Source organism: Acomys minous (assembly GCF_964271855.1).
Source record: "Acomys minous genome assembly, chromosome: 8".
NCBI classification, from domain to species: Eukaryota; Metazoa; Chordata; class Mammalia; order Rodentia; family Muridae; genus Acomys; species Acomys minous.
The window spans coordinates 111,209,193-111,231,864 of record NC_140489.1 but is presented as its reverse complement, the minus strand read 5'-3'; the positions used below and the strand labels follow the sequence as shown (position 1 = coordinate 111,231,864).

At 38.3% G+C, this 22,672-nt stretch overlaps 1 protein-coding gene across 1 annotated transcript in view; it reads left to right on the top strand.

Moving 5' to 3' along the window:
* PRKD3 (protein kinase D3) overlaps nt 1-22,672 on the top strand; it is a 68,868-nt gene that overhangs the window by 22,247 nt on the left and 23,949 nt on the right. Inside the window, exons 3-9 of the mRNA XM_084793270.1 lie at nt 12,143-12,281; nt 14,249-14,380; nt 15,901-16,058; nt 18,095-18,287; nt 18,847-18,924; nt 21,189-21,372; nt 22,313-22,436. Of these exons, the coding sequence (XP_084649396.1) occupies nt 12,143-12,281; nt 14,249-14,380; nt 15,901-16,058; nt 18,095-18,287; nt 18,847-18,924; nt 21,189-21,372; nt 22,313-22,436 (1,008 nt within the window). The remainder of the gene's footprint in view (nt 1-12,142; nt 12,282-14,248; nt 14,381-15,900; nt 16,059-18,094; nt 18,288-18,846; nt 18,925-21,188; nt 21,373-22,312; nt 22,437-22,672) is intronic.

Genomic DNA, 22,672 nt, shown 5'->3' with positions numbered 1-22,672 from the left:
ACAGATTTGTTAAAATACAAATATTTTCTAACCACTTTGTGTGGTAGAAACCAATATTTTTCAGGATGCTGTATTTCATTCTTGTAAAGATTGTTTTCTTTATTGTCACAGTCATATTGCTGAGATCTACATGTAAGTTGTCCATGGTAGAGAAAACAGGCTACCCTGCCAGACGCCCCTAACATGTACAATTAACTGTGGCTCTTACCTGATATTGCAGGCCTTTTGGTTTTTGATTTTTGTTTCCATTGTACATAGACACATTGTTTGCTTAAGATGCTGCTGGAATTATAGAGAATGTAGCCAAACAGTAATAAACAATGACAGTTAAAATGTAAAAAAAAAAAAATAATAATAATAATAGTAATAATAATACAAAAACAAAGGAGGAAAACAGCAAGTGTGATAAGATCAGTACACTCCTCCTATAAAGTGCTCATATATTGGTAAGAAACACAGTGACCATAGTAAATACTGGGTCAAATGATGCAAAAACGCATTTCACAAGATGATTCAGTAGGTTAGTAACAAACATGTGGGAAAATGCTTAAAGTACTTTTTAAACAAATCCAGACTAGGTGTCTTGTGTTCAACTGCAGTAAAGACAGAACTAGTATCTGGTATACTGAAGAGTGTGGCCAAACCTCGTCGAAATACCAGTGGTTCAAGGATTGTGGGAAGCATAAACCACGTTAAACACTGGCAGAGGCTACTTTCTTCTCCCAAGAAATATCTCTTTAGCTAATAGATCACTTTTAGTTGAGCTTTGTTTAAAACTTAGTTACGACCATTTGAATTTCATCCAATTTCATGACACATCCTGAGGGTGGAGTAAATGAGGTAGAGTTTCTTTTGTTGTTGTTGTTAGCATAAGCCAAAACTTTAGCTTCCTCTTTTTTTTTTTTTAAAGCTTTGAAAGTCTTCCAACATAATATATTGAGGTCAGTGCTAGCTTCTTCTTGTCTTTCCTAAAAAATGCCTAGTCTCAGTAAACATTCAGTAAAGGGCACATTTTACTTGTGTTTACACTAAAAACAAGGTAATGCAAATAATGAAGATTTTCCTTATTCCATGTAAGAACACAGCATAGGCTGCCTTGCTATTGGGGGCACACAGAGCCTGTCTTTTAATGTCTTATCCCAAGACCAAGTTTACCTTGTGTTTTCAACTCCAGGGAGCTCCAGGCCTCAGTGGATGTTTGTGATGTCTGTACAAGTTCTTGCCTGTCGTGACTGCGCTACTGGCATCGTCTGGTGGGTAGAGCAGGGATGCTGCCACCACACCTGAGAGATGCACAACAGTCTTCTGACCCAAAATATTATACTACTGAGATTAAAAATTCCTGAGTTCAAACTGGTAGAGAAATAGATCTTTTTAAGTTTAGGAAAACCTGAACCTTCTGTTAATGCTATTCTGGGGTCTTAATAAATCAAAGAATAGGAATATCTTCTTGATTAAATTTTATAAATGGAATTGTAGTTTAATGTCGTTCATATAAGATTTCCTGTTGGGCCTAAGTGTCTTTCCTTGTTTCAAAAAGAAATAGAGTTTTCAGAGTAAGTAGTTAAACAGTGACTATAAGATATTAATTTGTATATGGGGTGCTAGGAATTGAACCCAGAACCTTCTGCATGCAAAGCATGTACACTACCAGTGAGCTACCCCCTTACTCCTGGATTCCTACTTAATCATAGTCTACAAAGCAAAATGAATACAAATGTAATTGTATAAACTGAAGAGAGGGTGTTTTGCCAATAAGCCTTTGAAAGCAGTCTAGCAGCAGATAGAACGGGGTTGAGCCCAGGCAAAATGGTGCTGATCCAATTGAGAGGGAGGCCATTTATAGTGTCAGATTACAGATTACCAGAAAATCCGTACTGACCAAATATGGCCACAGTCTGGCCCATGTTACAGCAATTGTTCATGCATGGATTCCAAACATTGAAACTGTGTTGTTGTTATTAATGCAAGGTTTTTCTTCTTAAGATAGGGAAGTATATTACCTCAGAACTTCAGAATCAAGGAGACAGACCAAGAGTATAGATTTTCATTTTATCACTTTGTTTTGTATTGATAGGTCTTTTTCAAGTCCTTTAATTTATAATCCCGTTTCTCTCCTGAGAGCCTAAAATTAAAATACCTACCTTCATAAAGAGTTATGATTAAATATAAAGCTCTTAGCACAATCCTGGGACATAACTATTCAGAAAATACACGTGTAGCTTTAAAACAAACAAAAAAACAAACAAACAAACAAAACCTCTAAATTTAGAAAGAGCCTTGGTTATGAGCCTAGTCTTTAATGGCTGAGCCATCTCTCCAGCCCAGATCCTTGGTTCTGTAGACTCAGAAAGCTTTAGTGGGTATTGAAGTTGCAGCATTTAGTTGCAACATGTCAACAAAACATTATTTTGATTTTAGTCTTGAATAAGATCATCTACAGAAGATAAAATCAAGTGTTTAAAATGGGAGATTGCATGCGCAGTGTGTGGTGTGTAATGACTACCCAGTGAGTGCTAGCTCCTCTGTTGTCTTGCTTTCATATTGATAAAAGGCTTAAAAGATAACCCTCTAAAACTATTGTTGCTGCTAGTTTGTTGAATGAAAAACTAGATGGAATTCGAATGAAAAAGGAAGTTGGTAGAAAGCAATTTGTTTTGAGTTATAATGATGTTTAGTAAAATTGAAATTCTGACTAAAGCTGTCTGCTTTTAGCTGATTTAAAACACTTTTCTTTAGTTTTGATCGTTTTAATACTAGATCTGAAGACTAGCCATGCAGCGTACTTTAAGGGTGATTTGGTCTGTTTAAATGAATGAATCCATTGTCTCTGAAGACATGAATTGAGTGTAATTTTCAGGTTCTGCTGTAGTAGCTGAAAACCCCAGCTGTATCTTTTGTTTTCTAGAAACAGCTTGTCATTCTGTGTTGTTTTCTTTCCCATTCTTTCTACTACAGCTGTGTTGCAGTGGCTTGGTGACATTGTAATCTTTCCCCTACATTTTTCTAAATCTAGGTTAAACAGTGTCAGGCAGCCATTACTAAATACTTAAGCACAAACTAGAGGGAAAAAATTTTTTTTCATTTTCCTGCACATTCAAGTTACAATCGTAGCTAAATAACAAGGAAGGTCCCTAGAGCTTAAGTTTAAAAACTAAAAAAGTTCAGACCTAATCACAGAACAAGGGGAAAGAGTATATTTAAAAAAAAAAAAAAAAGGTTTCTCTGGCTTAGGTCAGAAGTGTGGGTGTTAAATTGAGCAACTCTACTGGCACATGGGATCCAGAGGATTCTGAATTAGACATCAGTGGTGAAAGAAAAGAGTAAGACCAAGTTCCGGTTGAACCATTTCTGATTAACTCATCTAACCTAATGGTTTTGGATTTATAAGAAATTGTCATTGAACTGCTTCTTTACAGTTAAACACTTTCCAGAAGTTAATAATTAATTGATATTAATGATCAATTAATATTAGTTCTGGAGAATAGTCAACAGAGGTTTTAATAAGTGCCAATTAACTAAGTTCTGGGTTCTAAGGGAGTCTGAGGAAACCTGGGAAAAGAATGTCCTTAGCACATATTTACTATTATTTACTATAGGTTTTAAAGATTTACTGTCAAGATACACTTGGCATCAGGTTTAAAAATAAATTTTATATTCCATATGTACATATGTGTATATCAAGCCTCTAACAAAAATTGGTGTACTTCACTCACTTATTTTTTTACATATATATTTATATTATTACACACATATATAATAAACTACATACAGCAAGAAGAACCACAAAACAATCAGGAATTATTAAATGTTACATTCATAATGTTTTGTCTTTTGGTATTTGGCAGCCTTGAAGAAAACATCTTTCCTATTTTGGTAAGTCTAAAATTCTGAGTGTAAATCAATATCTGTCATATCTCATCTCTATCAACTTAAAATATCTATCTAGACCTAAAAACATCTTAGCTCCTAAACAAGTACGCTTAATTGTAAGCCTAAACTATCTGGCTTCAACCTCATCAGAGACTTGAGAAGGAATAAAATTAATTACCTGAGTAGACAGGAAGTGCAGGTTAGCAGCTTCCAAAGTGAAAAAAAATGACAGAGACAGTTTGCTGCCTGAACAGTCACCCAAGTCAGATATACTGGGCCAGAAGGCTGAAGATGATGCTTCACTTCACATTTATATAAATGAAAAATATATATGTGTGTGTTAAAAGTCCAAGGGTTTCTCATTTTTTTTAGAATAAAACCAATCCTACCTTTTTAAAAAATACCTAGTGATAGGTAAATAATTCACTCGGATAATATTGAATTCTGAAGTTGTTTGTTAACATGCAAATTGTTACTTGGCCAAGTAAAATAAAAGTTTTGCAAGCTTCCTACCTTATCTAAGATTTTACTGGCAGAAGTTTAGTGACCTGAGGGTTTTGGGGTTTTTTTTTTTTTTGGTTTTTTTGTTTTGTTTTTTGTTTTTGTTTTTGTTTTTTGAGACTGCCCTTTAGTGTTTAGCCACAGTGCTCTAGAACTGAGAAAAGTCTTCAGTTCCCACAACCCAGAGGAGCCCCTGACACAAAAGTAGAAAGTAAATTGAGAAGCTGAGGTGAGGGTGCTGTCAGGTCAGGCCAGATTAAAGGCCCTAGTTCTTTAGCAGGTCTTCATTTCCTCTAGTCAGGGCTGAGGTAGGGTAGGGAAGGAAACACGGCTTGTCCTTCTCAGAAGGTTACCTACTCCCACATTCCCCGGCTCTAGAATTTTGACTCCTTTCATCCTAGAACAGCAGGACTCCTCAACACTAACCAGAGATTGGGACCAGATAATTTTAAGACGGAGCCTGTCCTGTGTACCTACTAAATGTCCACAAACTCAAGTCTGAACACCAGGAATGTATAAAGACGCCGCCATGTACCTTCTGAGGCAAGATGGTCTCCATTGAGCACCCGAGAGGCGTACACCTGCAGCTGTGTTCATTCCTGAGCGCCCCCACCTGTGCTGCCCGCCTCCTAGTCGCCTTCCTTGTCCCACACGCTCCTTCTCTTGCATGATAATGGAATGTTTAGAAGGCGCATATACAACTGTATTGGGTGTGTCTTATGTTTTAAGGGTAAATAGAAAATAGCAACAGCAGTCTTCCCTCCCTCCACTCTGCCCCATGAACGGGAACAGCAGATTCACAGATGTAATCGAGAGTTGGTTTGCATTATTTTGCCAGAATATTTTTTTTTTCCTTTTAAAATAAGAGGGTGGAAAAGTGACTTTTTCCTTTGTTCCTTATTCTACTGAAGTATAGCTTAGAAGAGCAAGCCATTATCTACGGAAAGCTTCTGCTCTCTGTGCATTTCACTGACAGGTTATTCTTGATAGATTTTGAAATACAAAGTGCTTTTGTTTGTGGGTTTCAATGTTTTGCTCATGCTTTTCCCCCTGCCATGTGATCCAAGCCAGCCTCCAAATCCCTGTTTATCCAAGGGTGACCTTGAGCTTCGGCTCCTCAGCCTCCTGCTCTACAAAGTTGGGACCACACGGGTGTGCCTCTGTGCTCGGCCTGTTCAGCACTGTCGCTTAGCCCCTACGCACCGAGAGTCATTCTAGAAGAAGAAAACTCATTCTGAGGAATAGTTGATTTTGGAGGTTTAAGGATCAGTGAATTATTAAAAATAGACAAAAATGTAAATAGCATACCTTAAGCATATGAATAAAATGGTGAGCCTTGTAAAATGGACAAATCGCAAGTCAGGGCCAGGGGACGACTCCATGGATAGGATAAAGCTCTCCTCATAAGCATAAGGACCGAAGTGCAGATCCCAGAATCCTCACGGGAGCAGGCCATGGTGGCTGCCTGGGAGGCAGAGGCAGGGAGTCCGGGGACAAGTTGGCTAGACCTGCTAGAACCTGTGAGTCTTGGGTTCATGGAAAGGTCTGGCCACATTAAATAAAGCGAAGAATATACACACACCACCACCACACACGTTACAAAGGGGGGTGGGGTGGAGTACAGGTTGAACTACACAGAGTACTATTTTTCATATAAGAGCAACAAACTTGATAATGCACTTAGAAAATAACATGTGATAAAGAGCTCCTTTATCTTATTCTGTTTTCATGTGTATTGTGTTGATGTGTGTAATTGCATGACTTCTGCATGTGTGGGCTCACATGTATGCAGATGTGCACATTTATGTAAAGGTTGATGTTAGGAGTCATCCCCAATTACTCTTGCACTTGTGTTCGTCGAGGCAGGGTCTGTCGGTCAAACCCACGCTCACTGACTATTCTTGCTAGCCGGCTTGCTCTGGGACTCCCCATCTCGCCTTCCAATTGCAAGAGGGCCACCATACCCGCCTCACATTTACATGGGGTCTAGGATTTGAACTCCAGTTCTTGCATTTGCTTGTGGGCAAGCGCTGAGCCGTCTCCCCTGCCCCACAAACTTAATATTTTGCATGTAGACATATAAGTTGGTATAGCCTTTGTGAAGACCAATTGGTCAGTATCTGAAAGTTTCATATATATGTACACTTTGACCTAGAAATATTCTGAGAAATGTTTTCCATACATATACTCCAGGCATGGTAAAGGTATCAATTATACACTGGCTATTGTTTATAATAACAAAATATTGGAAACAGTAATAGGTAATGTTCATAGCACATTCAACTCATCAGGAATCCAAGTTTTTTATGGTACATTAACTTGTTTAATTTTCATGGGAACTGCCAAGTATGCTCTATTTTACAGATAGATAAACTATGGTTAATATTATTCAATTAATAAGATTTGAATTCAGGGCCTGGGGTGATGGCTTAGTAAACAGCTTGCTGTGTGTACTACAAGACCTAAGTTTCATCCCCAGAACATAAAAATCTGAGCACAGTCAGGCTGGCTAGAATGTAGTGAGGATGTTGTTTTCCCTGTGTGGTCGGCCTCCTCAGCACTCCAAAGCCCAGCCTAACAATGAGGTGAGGGTCAGACAGATCCACTAGTGAGGCATCCTCTAAAACACATGACCAGTAAGCAACATAGTCAAAGTCTCCCAAAACTGCAAAGTCTGAGAAAGTTTCACGTAGTACCTGGCAGCTCACGGTCATAGAGATTCACGGATGGGATCCTGAAAGAAGAAAGGACATTAGGTAAAAGCTAAGGAAATCCAAACAACAAGTGTTAATAATAGGAAAACTGGATAAATGGGAATACTGTATAATGTCTGAATTTTCTGTACATCTAAAACTGTTTTTAAAATAAAGACTAGTAAGCATAGAGAATGGTATTTTTAAAGTTTTTCAAATTCACGCATCCATTTGAGAAGAAAGCCTGAACATCATTTATAATATTTTAAATGTTTTATTAAGTCTTTGAGACTTCAATGCAATTTATTTTTATCATACTCACCTCCATCCCTCTCCCTAACCCTTTCAGATCTACCCTACATCCCTATACCCCCAAACTTTGCCCCCAGCTTTTCTTTGAGTAACTTGAGTCCATTTGTGCTGGATGTGGAGCCATCCACTCGAGCACAGGCAACCTTACCAGGAGCCATGCCCTTAAACACTGACTCTCCATCACCTGTCCTAGCCTCTGAGCCACCCTTCCCTCTGTGCTGGAATGTTGGCGGGCTTGACCTTGCGCAAGTCTTTACAGGTAGCCCTCGCTGCAGAGAGAGTTTGTGGGTGCCAAGGTCCTGTCACGTCCAGAAGATTCTGTGTCACTGCAGTCTGCACCAGCCTTGAGGTGTTGAGTGGGGTGAATTTCTTCACAATTTCAATGTGGTTGTCATGTGTGAGTGGAGTTGAGTCACAGACTCATTGTGAAGACCAGATATCGAATCTTAAAACTCACGAGTAGCAAATATCTGTATATGCATTTCTTCAGGTTGTTTCTGTTTATTTTTGTATGTTGTTTAGACATTTTAAAGCTATGTGCTCGTAGTTAATTTCCTGTTTCTTTGTAGATGTTTATCTTTATTATAGGCAAGCTTCTAAATCTTGAATGTTTTAAAGCATTGGCCATAGTGGTTCCCTGAATTTCAGTGACAATATTAAATCTTGATTTTTTTTTCAGTCTGTTTTCCGTTATTTTGATTCTGACATTTGCTTTCAGATAATTTCTCACTGTCTTTTTTGTTTGTTTTTTGTTTTTCGAGACAGGGTTTCTCTGTGTAGCTTTGGCTGTCCTGGACTTGCTTTGTAGACCAGGCTGGCCTTGAATTCACAGCTATCCTCCTGCCCCTGCCTCCCGAGTGCTGGGATTAAAGGTGTGAGCCACCATGCTCGGCCTAAAACTTTTTAAACTAACATATTAACTATCCAATTTATATAATTTCTATCTTAACAAAAATATTTATAAACTACTATAATAAATTGCAAGTTTTTTTTCACAAGCCAGTCATTAAACCTTTTCCTCTAGTCCAGTAGCTTCCTAAGGCTGCGACCCTTTAATACAGCTCCTCATGATATATGTGTGTGCCCACAACTATAAAGTTATTTTTGTTGCTGTCATGACTGTAATTTTGCTGTTGTTATGAATCTTAATGTAAATATCTGTTTTCCAATGGTCTTGAGCGATACTTGTGAAAGTGTCAGTTGACCCTTAAAGGGGTTGTGACCCACCCAAAGGTTGAGAACTACTGCTCTAGTCACTCAGTAATTTGTCAGACTTATAGGTGAGTGTTTTGTGAAAATATTTGCTTATCTAGAAAATAACTTTTACTGTCATCACCAACAGCCTCTTGACATAGAAATATTCTTTTTTAAAATAATTGTTTGTAATATTTTCTGCACTCTTTCTTCTACCTGTGCTTGGGTGTTTGTGTGCATATTCATTTATCTATGTGGTGCTGAGGCTTGGCCTGGGCAGTGCACATGCTAGAAAAGCACAGGGCCACGCCCTATCCTCAGATGATGCTACTGTTATCCCTTAGGTAATGTGTAGTGCCGTGTTGTTTTGTATCTTCTCTAGGCTATGCGTTTATTTGAATGCTGCTTTCCTTCTTTGACTTGTGTTTTTAGGTTTTAATTGTTTTCATTTACTACCAGTAGAGACTTGTGCTCTGACTATGTCAGGGTTAGTGACCCATATGACTAACCAGAGATGCCTTCTGGAGAAAAACAGTGTCTCCTCCCAGTTTCCTCCCAGTTTCCTCCTGTGTAACCCAAACCCTGATAATGCCTTCCCAACCAGCAGCTTCAGTCTTTCTTCAGGGATTTGCTCTGCTTGTTTCCTGGTCCAGGCCCTCTGAGGGCTGTTTTTAAATGACAGGTCCGTCTTTACCATCTTGCCTCTAACCCTTATCTCTTCCCTGCTAGAATATAAAATATTTGCAACTATGAGCATTTATTAATTACAGTGCTAGAAATTAGACATAGTCATCAGCAAATTTAGTTTTGACAAATCTCCTTATAAAGCCAGCCAGCAGTGCTGTTGTCCCATTTTATAACGAAGCTGATAATGTTTCTCAGTAGCTTATTTGCCCTTATTCCAGAATTTATTTTTATTTCATTTGTCGTTTACTGTCATGTTGTTTAATATCTGGCTTATTTCCATTTTTCTTGTTAGATTGTAAGCTTTTCAAAGATACAGGATGTTTTCTCATTACAACTGCTGTCTATACATTATATTAGCAAATATGCCAGAAATAATATTTTAAAAATAATTTTTATTCATTCAAATATTTGTTAGAGATTTTATTTTTTATGAGGGTGAAATATGACATTCCTTTTTAAATTCAGGGGTGCTGTAACTAAATAAGTTCTGAAGCTGATTCAGTCCCTGAGTAAATCATTTAGCAAAACTTAATAAAATCTTAATTTTAGAATTCAAACAGAAATCTGGCTTTTTATTTATATCTTTTCAACTAAAAATAATTACTATGTTAGATATATATTAAAGTATATTGTAAACTGTGATAAATACTATTGATAACTCAAGTAACTGAAAGTAGATTTCTGTATGTTGCCATTATTTGGCATGTTTTAAAAATACAAATAAACCCTTAACTTTCTAAAGGAGCCACTGTTTTTTAAAAATATTTATTTATTTATTATATATACAGTATTCTGCCTGCATGCCAGAAGAGAGCACCAGATCTCATAGATGGTTGTGAGCGACCATATGGTTGCTGGGAATTGAACTCAAGACTTTTGAAAAAGCAGACAGTGCTCTTAACTGCTGAGCCATTTCTCTAGCCCAACAGCCACTGTTTTCAACTTAAGAAAAATAATTTCGAGAAAAGATCTGAAATTGTTTTTGAGAGCTGTGCAAAGCATTTCTGGTGGGAAAAATAATGTCTAATATAAGATAATATTAAGAAAAACCAGATGGTTATTGTATCTAAAACATCTGCCATACAATCTGAGACTGCTAACAGTGGGCTATAAATTTGTCATGTTTGTTTCCCCAATGAGCTGAGTAAATAAGAAAACATGTTTAATTTTGTGGTCAAGTTGCTGTTATGAAACCAATCAGAGAAATATTTTTTGTGATTCTTCACCAGGTAGTGCCATCATATGAGGTAGTGCGTAAGCAATCTTGTCTCTAACATCCTGTGATAAGCACAGTTATAGCTTAATATGACTGATGAATGTCAGACCATTCAGCACAAACCAGTGACATACTATACTATATATTAAAGGACACCTCTGGTGTTATCTTCTGAGAACCAAGGAATTTTATACAGCAGCATGTTCCAAAGCACTAGTAAATTGGAATTATTTTGTAAAGCAAATATTAAAAATTCTTAATATTTCACCAAGTGTAATGGTACATGCATTTCATCCCAGTATGCAGGAGGCCATCTGACCTAAGTAGCAAGTTCTTAGCCATCCAGGACTGCATACTGAGACCCTGGCTCAAACAAACAAAAACTCTTAACTCGTGAATGGAGAGATGGCTCAGAGGTTAAGAGCACTGTCTGCTCTTCCAAGGTCCTGAGTTCAGTTCTCAGCAAATACATGGTGGCTCACAGCCATCTCTGTAATGAGATCTGGTGCCCTCTTCTGGCAGGCAGCAGTATATGCAGGCAGAATACTATATACATAATAAAAAATAAATCTTCAAAAAACCCTCTTAATTCTAAGCTGCTTTCTTCAAAGTATTTGACACACATCTTCATATTTTGTTCCACACATGAATGTCCTAAGTATTATAAACATGGACTCGTGGGATAGTACATGTAGGGCATGTGTGGAAAGACCTCAAGCCTCTGTCTAGAACAGAGATGACTTTTGCTTCGTAATCACAGTAAATGGACTTAAGTGGTAGGTGTGTGCTCAAGCTGAAGTCAGTGCTCCTGTGACTCCTGTCAGAGGATTATTTGGTCTTCAGTTAGTCCTGAGATGATGTAGGTGCTCTGTTTCGGTACTGTTCAGTATGATAGCTGCAGCTAAGGTGGCAGCCAGGCATTTGCAGTATGGCTAGAGTGACTAAGAAAACAATTTATTTTAAATTTACATAGTTTCAGATTCAAATAACTTTGGTGAGTAGTTATGCTATAGCAAATATTTGAGATGATCTGCTTATATAGAGAAAAATTAATGCTTTGGCTCAGTGTTAGAGACTCCAGCCCACAACTGGTTGACTCCATTGCATTGGACAGCATACCACAGCAGGATCAAAACTGTTCATTCTTAGAGAGTAAGAAAGAACCCAGAAGACACCAGAGTTGTAAAGCACCCTTTAAGACCTTCTCCTATTCCATGTGCCACACACTCATTGCACAGAAGGACTCCAGGACCTCTTAGAAGGGCACCATGGAGCTCAAGCCTTTAACATATGGGCATTTTACACATCACATCCAAAGAACAGCAGTAGCTGGTCATGTATTGAGCAGTACAGCTCTAATGGACGCAAACAGCTACCTGCTTTAGGGATGAAAATAGAACGAGTGGACGGTTATGTTCTCTTACAGCAATCAGAAGTCTGCAATGTGTAAGAGATGTGTGTTCTAAGGTACTGGTTATTTGCAAATTTACTTTTCTGTTTTCTAGCTTTAAAATTAACCAGAATGTTTGAGTACAAGGTTCACCTTCTAGATATTAAAGGAGTTGTTAGTAACCAGGAGTAATCCAGGACACTTTAATATGATTTTATAGAATACTTGCAGCAGCAGAAAGCCATGGGATACTGATTGAGGGCTGTCTTCCCACAGTTTCCAGAGTGTGGGTTCTTTGGCATGTATGATAAAATTCTTCTCTTTCGCCACGACATGAACTCGGAAAACATTCTGCAGCTGATTACCTCAGCAGATGAAATTCATGAAGGAGATCTTGTAGAAGTTGTCCTGTCAGGTAAGCAAGTGACTCCTCTTGTTGTGTTTTCCCCCTTTTACTTTTCTCCTACAAAGTATTTTCTAGACAAGTTCTGTGCTCTGCGGCACTTGGCCTTGGTACTATGTAATTGCTTGCTTCTTTAATGTGTAGTAATGATTTCTGTGGGGTTTTCATCTCAGGAAGGTTATAGCACAATGAGAAAACAGGAAAACAAACTGAATTACTTAAGTGTCTTGAAGCTCGGGAAATTGCCAGTTAAACTGAAAAGAAATTCTCTTTCAGTGGGTTGAAAACATAAAATAAAATTAAAGTTCTTTCCTTTTCCCATTTCTGTTAATAGTGTAGATAAGAGAACTAAAGTTCCAAAAAGAGAATCTGGATTTTAAAAAGAAATATTAACAATTTAGAAGAGAAGCTGGGCACAGTGGTGCACACCTGTAATCCCAGCACCCGGAGAGGCACAAATAGGCGGATCTTTGTGAGTTCAAGGCCAGCCTGTTCTGCAAAGCCCAAACAAAGACTTGGAAGAGAAAGTGACAGTGCTTCTTCCCTTCCTGTCCCCAGGACATCCCCACTTCTGCCTCTGCCTTGCCCTGTCTTGCCATTCTTTGTTCCCTAACTCCCACTATTTCTAGTCTTACCCAGCACATGGGCAGGATGGCCAGTGAGTAGTGTGAGGGAAGAAAGAATGCCCCATGGTGGCATACTTTGAATTGTCAAGAAAGGAAGCAAGTGGTCAGCCGCACACCCTGAGTCTGGCTGTGCTACCCTCCAATGATCAGTGTTTAGCCTAATATTGACATCCTCACTGACCATCGCTTCTCTCTACTGTTCCAAACAATTGTCATCCAACTTCTGATCCTTACACTTACCGAGTTCCTCTGCGTTGTGCATGCCACACCACAGCCTCACTTGACTTCCTCCTCACTCACAAGAGATGTATGTGCTTTTCTCCTCAAGTCATCATCACATCCATTTCCTCTTGGCTCTGGACCTTTTGTCAAACCATAGGGACATCACTGGTGACTTTCAGATGAAGTGAGAGAGCCACTCCCTTGCTCATGGAGAGAAAGGAGTATCTCCTGAGAATCTCTTTGAAATCAATATCTATTCTTACAGAAACATTGTGACAATGAGGTTAAATTCCATAGCACTTTTTTTGTTTTGTTTTGTTTTGTTTTGTTTTGTTTTGTTTTTCGAGAGAGGGTTTCTCTGTGTAGCCTTGGCTGTCCTGGGCTCGCTTTGTAGACCAGGCTGGCCTCGAACTCACAGCCATCCACCTGTCTCTGCCTCCCGAGTGCTGGGATTACAGGCATGCACCACCACCACCTGGCTCCATAGCACTTTTATTTTTATATTTTACTTCAGTGTTTTTTTCCTCAGTCTGTCCTAAGCGAAACAGTTTTGAATGGGCTAAAGAAGACGTAATAGCTACTTGCCATCTTGTCATTATAAGGCAATGCTTTTGGAATACCTCGCCTATAGACTTCTAACTTGGCTTATTTTGAGCTTAACTCAAGAACTGCTTTTTTTTTTTTTTTTTTAATCATAGGAATAGAGGAGGGGGAGATAGAATGGGACTGAAAGGAGAGGAGGGAGGGGTTACAACCAGGATATAAGTGAATAAATAAATTAATAAGAAAAATCATAGTATTTGGCAAAAGGATGGCTCAGCAGAAAAAGGCCTCTGCCACCAAGTCTTATGACCTGATTTTGGTCCCTGGAACATACATGGGAGGAGGAGAGAACTCATGCCTACAGCTATCCTCCACACATGCCATGGCACTTGCTCTTCTCCTAACACATGTGTACACACACAATAAGTACATTAATAAAATGTTTTATCAGTTTAATATGCCAAAAATTACTTATTTTGTAGTGAGATGAAACTTTCTGAGACATTACCTTGTATTTTGATATAAATGAATAACTTACTTGTAATTATAAAATATAGTTTAATGCTTTGTTTTTGTTTTGTTAAAAAGCTTTGGCCACAGTAGAAGACTTCCAGATTCGCCCTCATACTCTCTATGTACATTCTTATAAAGCACCTACTTTTTGTGATTATTGTGGTGAAATGCTCTGGGGATTGGTACGTCAAGGGTTAAAATGTGAAGGTGAGTGCTTTCAAATTTGTGTATTAATTTGAAAGAAGATTTTGCATTTGCCTTTTGAATTATCAATGAAAGACAAAGATCATAGTGGGTGTCTAGATAGTAAGGATTTAGAATTGCAAAGATGAGGACTCTGGTCTTTCCTCTGCCTCCACCTACTGGTTCCTTTGTATAAGCAACTTAGTCAGCCTTTCTGGGGATTGGCTTCTCAGTGGAAGGCATTCTACATGAGTAAAATATCTGACACAAACAGTGCCTTGATAACTGTTAACCACTTATTATTAATAGATCTTTATTATATTTTTAGTTTTTTCTGTACAGTGGTAAGTTTGTCAGCTTGTTGTAAGTTAGAATTTCTAGGGAGTAGGCCACAGTGCATAAATCTGATTAAGAAGTAGTCTTCTACTGTAGAGGGTAAGTTAAATTTTTTTTGTAAAGTATCAGCAGGGAAATACTTTTATTTAGGCTTTGCAGGTTGTGTGGTCTCTATTGTGTCTAACCTCTGCTGTTACAATATAAGGCTAGCCTTAGGACCCAGAGAGATGGCTCATCCGCTGAGAGTACTTGCTGCTTCTTCAGAGGAGCTGGGTTCAGTTCCCAGCACCCACATGGTGCCTTGCACCAGGGCATGTATATGCTATATATACATACGTGAAGACAAAACATTCATAAACAGAAAATTTAAAAATAAGTATTAAAAAACCGAGCAATTAGCCATAGAATATAGGGAAATAGGCAGCAGAGTTTGTTCCAATAAAATATATTTCTAGAGTAAGGGAGATGTCTTGATCAGTACAGTCAAGCCACACAAGCAGGAGGACCTGAGTTCTGTCCCCAGGACCCTTGTAAAAAGCTGGGTGTGGTGACACGTGTTTGGGAAGTTTGGAGACAAGAGAAACCCTAGGATTTTCTTACAGTTTCAGGTCCCAGTGAGGGAGCCTACCCTCCAGATAAGGTGGATATCTCCTAAGTAATGGCAGCTAAAGGTGGTCTTTAGTCTCCACACTCATACACGGATGACACATGTGCAACTTTTGTGTTATATAATTACATAACACTAATACTCTATTATTCTTTATTATTGTATTATATTCATGAGCACCGAGATTTGAGTGCCATGTAATTTTCTCATCATTAAAGGTTTGTTGCACAAGCCACAGTGGGCTACTGGGTAGTGCTTGAAGACTGCAGCTCTCAAGCTTTTGCCAAGTATCGTAAGGCATGCTTTGCCCGGCTCCACCACCAGGGTTCTCAGTCTGTGCATTAGGGGATGCGGCTACTCACTTAGGTTTCCCATACATTTCCAGGTGCTTGTCTTCGCTATAAGAAGTCAAAATTCACTGCTCTAGTTAATTTAGCTTTTCTAAATAGCCCTTTCTACACATTTTCTAGTCTTGAATTTGTTGCATTCCACATACTGTTATGTGAGTTCTTAATTGAGGTTGGTATTGTCGCCAGAGAAAATAACATTTCAGATAGTTACATTTTAAATTTTTATACTTTACTCTTTAAATTTTATTTAGGATGTGGATTAAATTATCATAAACGATGTGCCTTCAAGATTCCCAATAACTGTAGTGGAGTAAGGAAGAGACGTCTGTCAAATGTGTCTCTGCCAGGACCTGGCCTCTCAGTGCCGAGACCCCTGCAGCCTGAGTGTGTGCCCCTTCTCAGTGAAGAGGTATGTATTCTCAGATCATAGAAGGCAATCTACTAGTTATTCCTAGTGATTGTAGATGACACATGACATCCTAGAACAGGTAATACCAGGGTATAGAAATGTTCCTACTTGTAAGGCACTTTAAATGTAATAACGATGACAAGGCTAACAAATAGCGAGCCTCCTTCTCTCACAGTATGGCACTCAGTCTCTATACTTTATTACTTAATCTTACATGTAACCATAGGCCAGGGTTACAGGGTTCAGAGTACAAGGCTTCTCCATTGATTTTAATCTTTGAGTATACATATTTAGAAGGGGGTAGGATTTAAATAACCCTGTGACCAGTGCAGCCACAGATGCAGTTGTACCTGGCATCCATGCTCTATACTGTGTCTCCAGTTCCCTGATATCAGCAAGACCTGAACAAAGACAATGGCCAGCCATTGGCAGATAAAAAGGCCTGCTAGAAAATCTCTTCTTTTCCAGAATGTCCTGTGTATTTGGTGACTAAAAACTAAATCAGTCTTAGTGTGATTTGTATGATTTGAACTTGAGACAGACCAAAAATAGTAGATGCAGGAGATGCAAAGTAGACGCACACATTCACAACAAGCTCAGAACACCGTTTCTGACAGTGAAGACACAAGGACTTTAATGGGAGCTTTTCAGTCATCTGGGGCAGTTGTTCAGCCTTTGTGCTTAAACATGCAATTTTGTTTATATTGTTTTGTGTTCCAAATATATAACATAGCACTTAGCATATAATAATCAGTGGATGGTGTAGTCAGTGCCTGGAATGTGCTGCCTTGAGCTGGCCTATACTTTAGTTTGATTATTCTCTTTATTTAAAGAGAGTTGTAGTTAACAAAAATCCACTTATCTTTGAAGCTATATAAACATTTTTAATGGTTCTTTATTTAATTTTTTAGCTTCACTTGGAGCTCCAAACCTCCAAAAAACTGGAAAGTATTTGCAATATCAAGGAACTGCTTAAAAATCTAATTACTATCACTAATGATATTTAGTTTCCTTTTTTGTTTGGTTTGTTGGTTTTGTTTGGTTTTGGTTTTTGTCTGCCACCATTTAATTCAAATTTCTGCAAACATGCCCTAGTATTGTTAGGAAATTTTGAAGCTAAGTTTTGCTTCAGGCTATATTCAGTAATATAGTGTGAGCAGTGACAGTGACTCCCACATTGATTGCTCTCCTGTGATTAACTGCTTGAGCAGCTCTGAGCACCCACTCTGAGTGGGTGTTAACATTTGTTGTAATTCATTGTAAGTTGTGGGGTTTATTGTAAAATGCTAAATATATCTGGCAAATATTAATCAGTGTGTGTGTGTGTGTGTGTGTAGGGTAGTTGGGAATGGAAAAGATAGAAAGCTATTAGATTAGTTGAGGAACCTGTTTTTGTTGGTGGTAAAATGAGCGCCATTATAAATGGCGTTGGCAGCAATCCCTTCCTAAACAGCAGAGTCATTCAGGAGGTCCCAAGTCAGAACACACTTTAGGCTAACACCAAGGTGGGAAATGGATCAAGCCATTGGGCGCTTCACTGCGAAAGGAGGGCAAGACTAGACAGGGGCTGTGTCATGAAATGCTCATTATTTGGCCCCGTGACCACACCTTGTTCGACATTTTTATTCTATCTTCTCAACACCAGCTGTGATTTTGGCAAGGACCTTTTTTCTTAAAGGCTCTATTTTGGAAATGCAGAGGGATAAACCAAATGGCTGAACTGCCATGTGAATTGCCCGCTGTTAGGTCAAATGAGTAGTTCTGTGCAGTAGTCTGGAGCCTGCATTGGCACTATCCTAATGATACTGCTTTTCAGCGTGGTTTCTCTACCCTTTAAAATGATTCTCCGTACTTTGTAAAGATCTGTACTTCTGTCATGCAAATGTGGTAAATTAAGTCCACAGGAAACTACTGAGGTTCACAGTTTTTAAATGTTGACTTTAGCATACCAGATACGTAACTTGTGCTTATGTTTTGCTCCCAACACTTTGTTTTTTAATACTAACTTACACTGACACAAGTTACTGGTGTTTTAGTCACACACTCACCAAGAGCCCAGTAAGAGAATCCCGTCCTGGAGTGGCCGTCCAATATGGATGGAGAAGATGGTGATGTGCAGGGTCAAAGTTCCACACACATTTGCTGTCCACTCTTACGGCCGTCCAACAATATGTCAGTACTGCAAGCGGCTACTGAAAGGCCTTTTTCGCCAAGGAATGCAGTGTAAAGGTAAGATTGGTTACACTCCTGGTACATCTTACGTGTACTCTTTATAATAAATACAAGTTTAAGATATCTGAGTTTCAGAAATATTTACTATAAAAATTCTAATTGTGGTTTAAAAAAAGAAAATGTATATTTATATATGTATATAGATATGCCAAATTACTTTATCTTCAGTGTTTTAAAAATACAATCAGAGCAACTATATGAGAAATAATAGCACTCACTCATTCTCATTTAAATTAGGTCTAAGACCACATGGGTGGTAAGTAGAAAATCTGTACATGCCATTAGATTCTGCATGAAGTAAGAAGAGGAGATGTGGAGCTGCCAGGTGTTTGCATCGTACAAGTGGCATTAGCTTTGTTACACAAAGAAACTGGTCCCTGGTTGGGTTAAGTGACTGAAAGGTTGAAAAAAACTGCTAAATGCCATTAGAAGTTGAGACCTGACTACATCCAAGACTTTAGTTCTTAGAGGAAGACACTATTTTGAGTAATTTAAAGGAAATGTCATTGTATCTGGTTTTACCTTTTAAATAATAAGCTGACTATCTTTATTTTAGATTGCAAATTCAACTGCCATAAACGCTGTGCATCCAAAGTACCAAGAGACTGCCTTGGCGAAGTTACTTTCAATGGAGGTAAAATTACATATTTCTCTTAACTTTTATAGAAGATCAGAAAAAGTCATTACTGTGTATTGTCTGGGTAAAACCGTTTACATATTCTATTTTACTGGCTTTGTCTAAGGTTTTCTTCTGACTTAATAACTAAGCAGAGTACAGAGATCAGTGACACGACACAGTAGTTAATGCCTCCATCTTTCCTTTAGCCGCCTTGCTACTCGGCCTCCGATATCCAGTGGTGCTGCATATCAACTTCCAGATGCACTTAAAATCTGGCAGTCATCTTTATTCTTTATTTATTGACTTTAAATGTAAGAACAACCCTCTGAGGTAATTCTAATAAATGTCTGTGACACAAATACATTAAACAATTTGCCTAAGAATTAGGGTCAAGAAGTGGCAGAGCTAGAATTTGAATCCATGTCTGGCTCATTAGTCTAAGTCCTTTTCTCTCAAGTAATCTATCACTCTCCTCTTCCAAAGAAACACTAGTGAAGCCGGTACTTGTTTTTGGAAGGAAGGAGTAAAGAACACATGCTCTAAGGTCCCAGCATAGTTTGCCCTTAACAGTTTATGTGACTGATAAAAGTAAATCAGTAGTTTTTTAGGCATAGGGTAAGAATTGAAAATTTTAAAAATCCTTGAAAATTTAATTAACATTTTCTGCATATCTTTCCATGGTTGTCAGTTGTCTTGGGTCTGTTTAGTTCTGAAGGTTGAGAAGTCCAGGGTGTCAGCATGGTCTACATTTGGTGACAGTCTTACCTCCTGGTTCATGGAAGGCACCATTTTGCTACATTGTAACATGCTGGAAGGTGTGAATTAGCTCTTTGGGGCACTAATGCAGATCATAGGAACAGAGCCTTCATGGCCTGATCACCTCCACAGGCCCCACCTCCATTACCGTTACCTTAGAAGGTAGATTTAATACCCAGATTGGAGGTAAACCTGTCGTCTGCTCCATAGCTAGTTAACATCATTGGTAGTGCATGATTGGTTTTCCAATATGCCTCAAGTCTTATCTAGCTTTATAACTCACACATTTGTATTTCTGTGCCTTTCTACCTTTTTACAAATGGATATGAAATGCTGTATATTTATTTTAATGTGCATTTCTCTGGTTACTCATGAGTTTGAACATCTTTCAAGTGTTTGCTGGTTATCTGTGTACCCATTCCACCCCCACCGAATTGCCTGTTCAAATGCTTTGTTTTTGTGATAATTTGACATATTGATCCTTTTTCCATTTACAGTGGACATAATGACTAGATGCTATATTTTTTAGCAACTTTACTGAGCTCTAGTTTGTTTGCTTTGTAATTTACCCATTTGATATATTCACAAAGTTATGTGGCCATTACTCTGTCTACTGTTACAAATGTTCATTTCCCCCAAAATTATATAATTCATAGTTACACCCTTTTCTTCCCTCTTTTGATAGCCTTTGGCAACCAGTAAACAGCTTTCTACTATTATGTTTGTCTATTTAAAAAATTATGTATGTAGTTATACAATAAATATGTAGGCTAGTGGCTGTTTCCTTTTACTTAGCATAATATTTTCAGAATTCATACATATTTTAGCCTTTGCCAGTATTTAGTTCTTCATACGGACAAATGATACCACTGTCTGAGAAATTGTTGCACTGATTTATGCAGTCACCAGGCAGTAGATGTCTGAGGTGTGGCTACCTTGGGGCTGCTTGGAACAGTGCCGCTGTGTGCATATTAGTATTACTTGTCCATGGCACAGGTTTCCTTTCACATGGGGTAGATACATGGTGACTCTGTGGTTAACAGCTTGAAGACCCGCCAGACTTCCAAAGCCACTGCACTGATTTATAGCCCATCAATATTTAAGTAACTGTTTAGTCTTTTATTATTGAATTTAGAATTTCTTTAAATATTCTGAATACAACTCCTTTATCTGCTGTTTTTTATATATACTTTCTCAGTGTAGAGCAGTTGCCTAGAATTTGCAAGGCTGTGGATTTGATCCCCAGCACACACACACGCAAATAGGAAACAAAGGGATGGGGATTTAGCTCAGTGGTAGAGTGCTTGCTAGGCAAGGCCCTGGGTTTGGCCCTCAGCTCTGGAAAAAAAAAAAAAAAGGTAAAAAAATAAGAAACAAAGACTCCCTCACCTTGAATCTTAAGGATATTTTTCTCAAGTTTTAAAGCTTTAAAGCTTTTTTCCTAGTTAATTTTAAGACTGATCTGATTAGATGCATTGATATTCTATTAATATTAAACTCAGTTCTTTTAAAACTTTTCCTAGAGCCTTCCAGTCTGGGAACTGATATAGATATACCAATGGATATTGACAATAATGATATGAACAGTGATGGCAGCCGGGGCTTGGATGACTCAGAGGAGCCATCCCCACCAGAAGACAAAATGTTCTTCCTGGACCCGACTGATCTTGATGTGGAGCGGGATGAAGAGCCTGTTAAGACAATCAGGTAATTCACTAAGCTGCTGCCAAAGGCAAAGGCAAGTCAGGGTCTCCTATTTAGGAAAGGTGGCATCTCTTTAAGTGGAATCTTAAATATAATTTAAAATCTAATTAAATCTTGGCTAATTCTTTATTGCATTCACCACAGTATTTCTAAAATAAATTGTATTACCTTTGCCTTCTACTCAAGATACAAAGTATGAGAATCTACTTTCTTAAAACGAAAAGGACTTCATTTAAATAGCGTCTAGATAAAATATCTTGCTTTGGAGCAGCTCCCTCAAGGTGCCCATTTTAGACCATTAATTGAAGCAACCGGTTTCTTCACAGATACAGGTTACCAGGTGGTAAAATCAGCAGTGAGGACTATAGTCCTGAGATGTTTCCATACACACACACCAAGTTGCACATTTTCTCCAGCTGTAATATAACCTGGTTTTACTTATTACAGTGTTTAATTTTTTAAATACCTATAAATAATTTCCCCTAACAGTTTTTTCTCTAATATGATCAACTGATTTTGAAATTTGAGCCATATAAAGTTGAGTAAACATGTTTTGCCTTATGAATTTATTCTTCTGCCTAGGGCAAGAAAATTCCTCAGCAGCAAACCCAAATGAGTTCCCAGGCTCCAGATCATCTGGCTGGAAGATCCCTTCTGCTCCATCCATCATCTCCCCACCCCCTCTCCGCCCTCTCATGTGTGTCCATGTCCTCCCAGAAAAGATCACGGCAAACATGATTAGTCACAGTGTTACGATAGTCTGATAAGTTAGCTGTTTATCTGTGTAACAGGGCTAATTTATTTTCAAGTCATTTTCTTCTTACGATATTTTGAAAAATATTAGCTCAGTTACCTTTTAAAAGCTTGGTGAAGCTGTAGTATGTGTGATGCTTTTTAAAATAGATATTGAAAATATTGATGATCAATTTTAAATATTTTTTAGTCCATCCACAAGCAATAATATCCCATTGATGAGGGTTGTGCAGTCCATCAAGCACACAAAGAGGAGGAGCAGCACAATGGTGAAGGAGGGGTGGATGGTCCACTACACCAGCAGGGACAACCTGGTCAGTAAGCACACACGTTTGCATACGCCAGTAAAATTGATGATGGTCTCTACTTCATGCACTTGGTGAATTAAGATAAGAATGAAATATATATATATATATATATAAAGACTACATACACTACAGCAATGTGTAAAAGTGAGGCTTGAGCGATAGTCAAGATTCAAAGGATCATCGGAGTAAGGACTCAAAACGTAACTGTAGCTGAAGATGGGAAGAATTAGAATTGCATATGA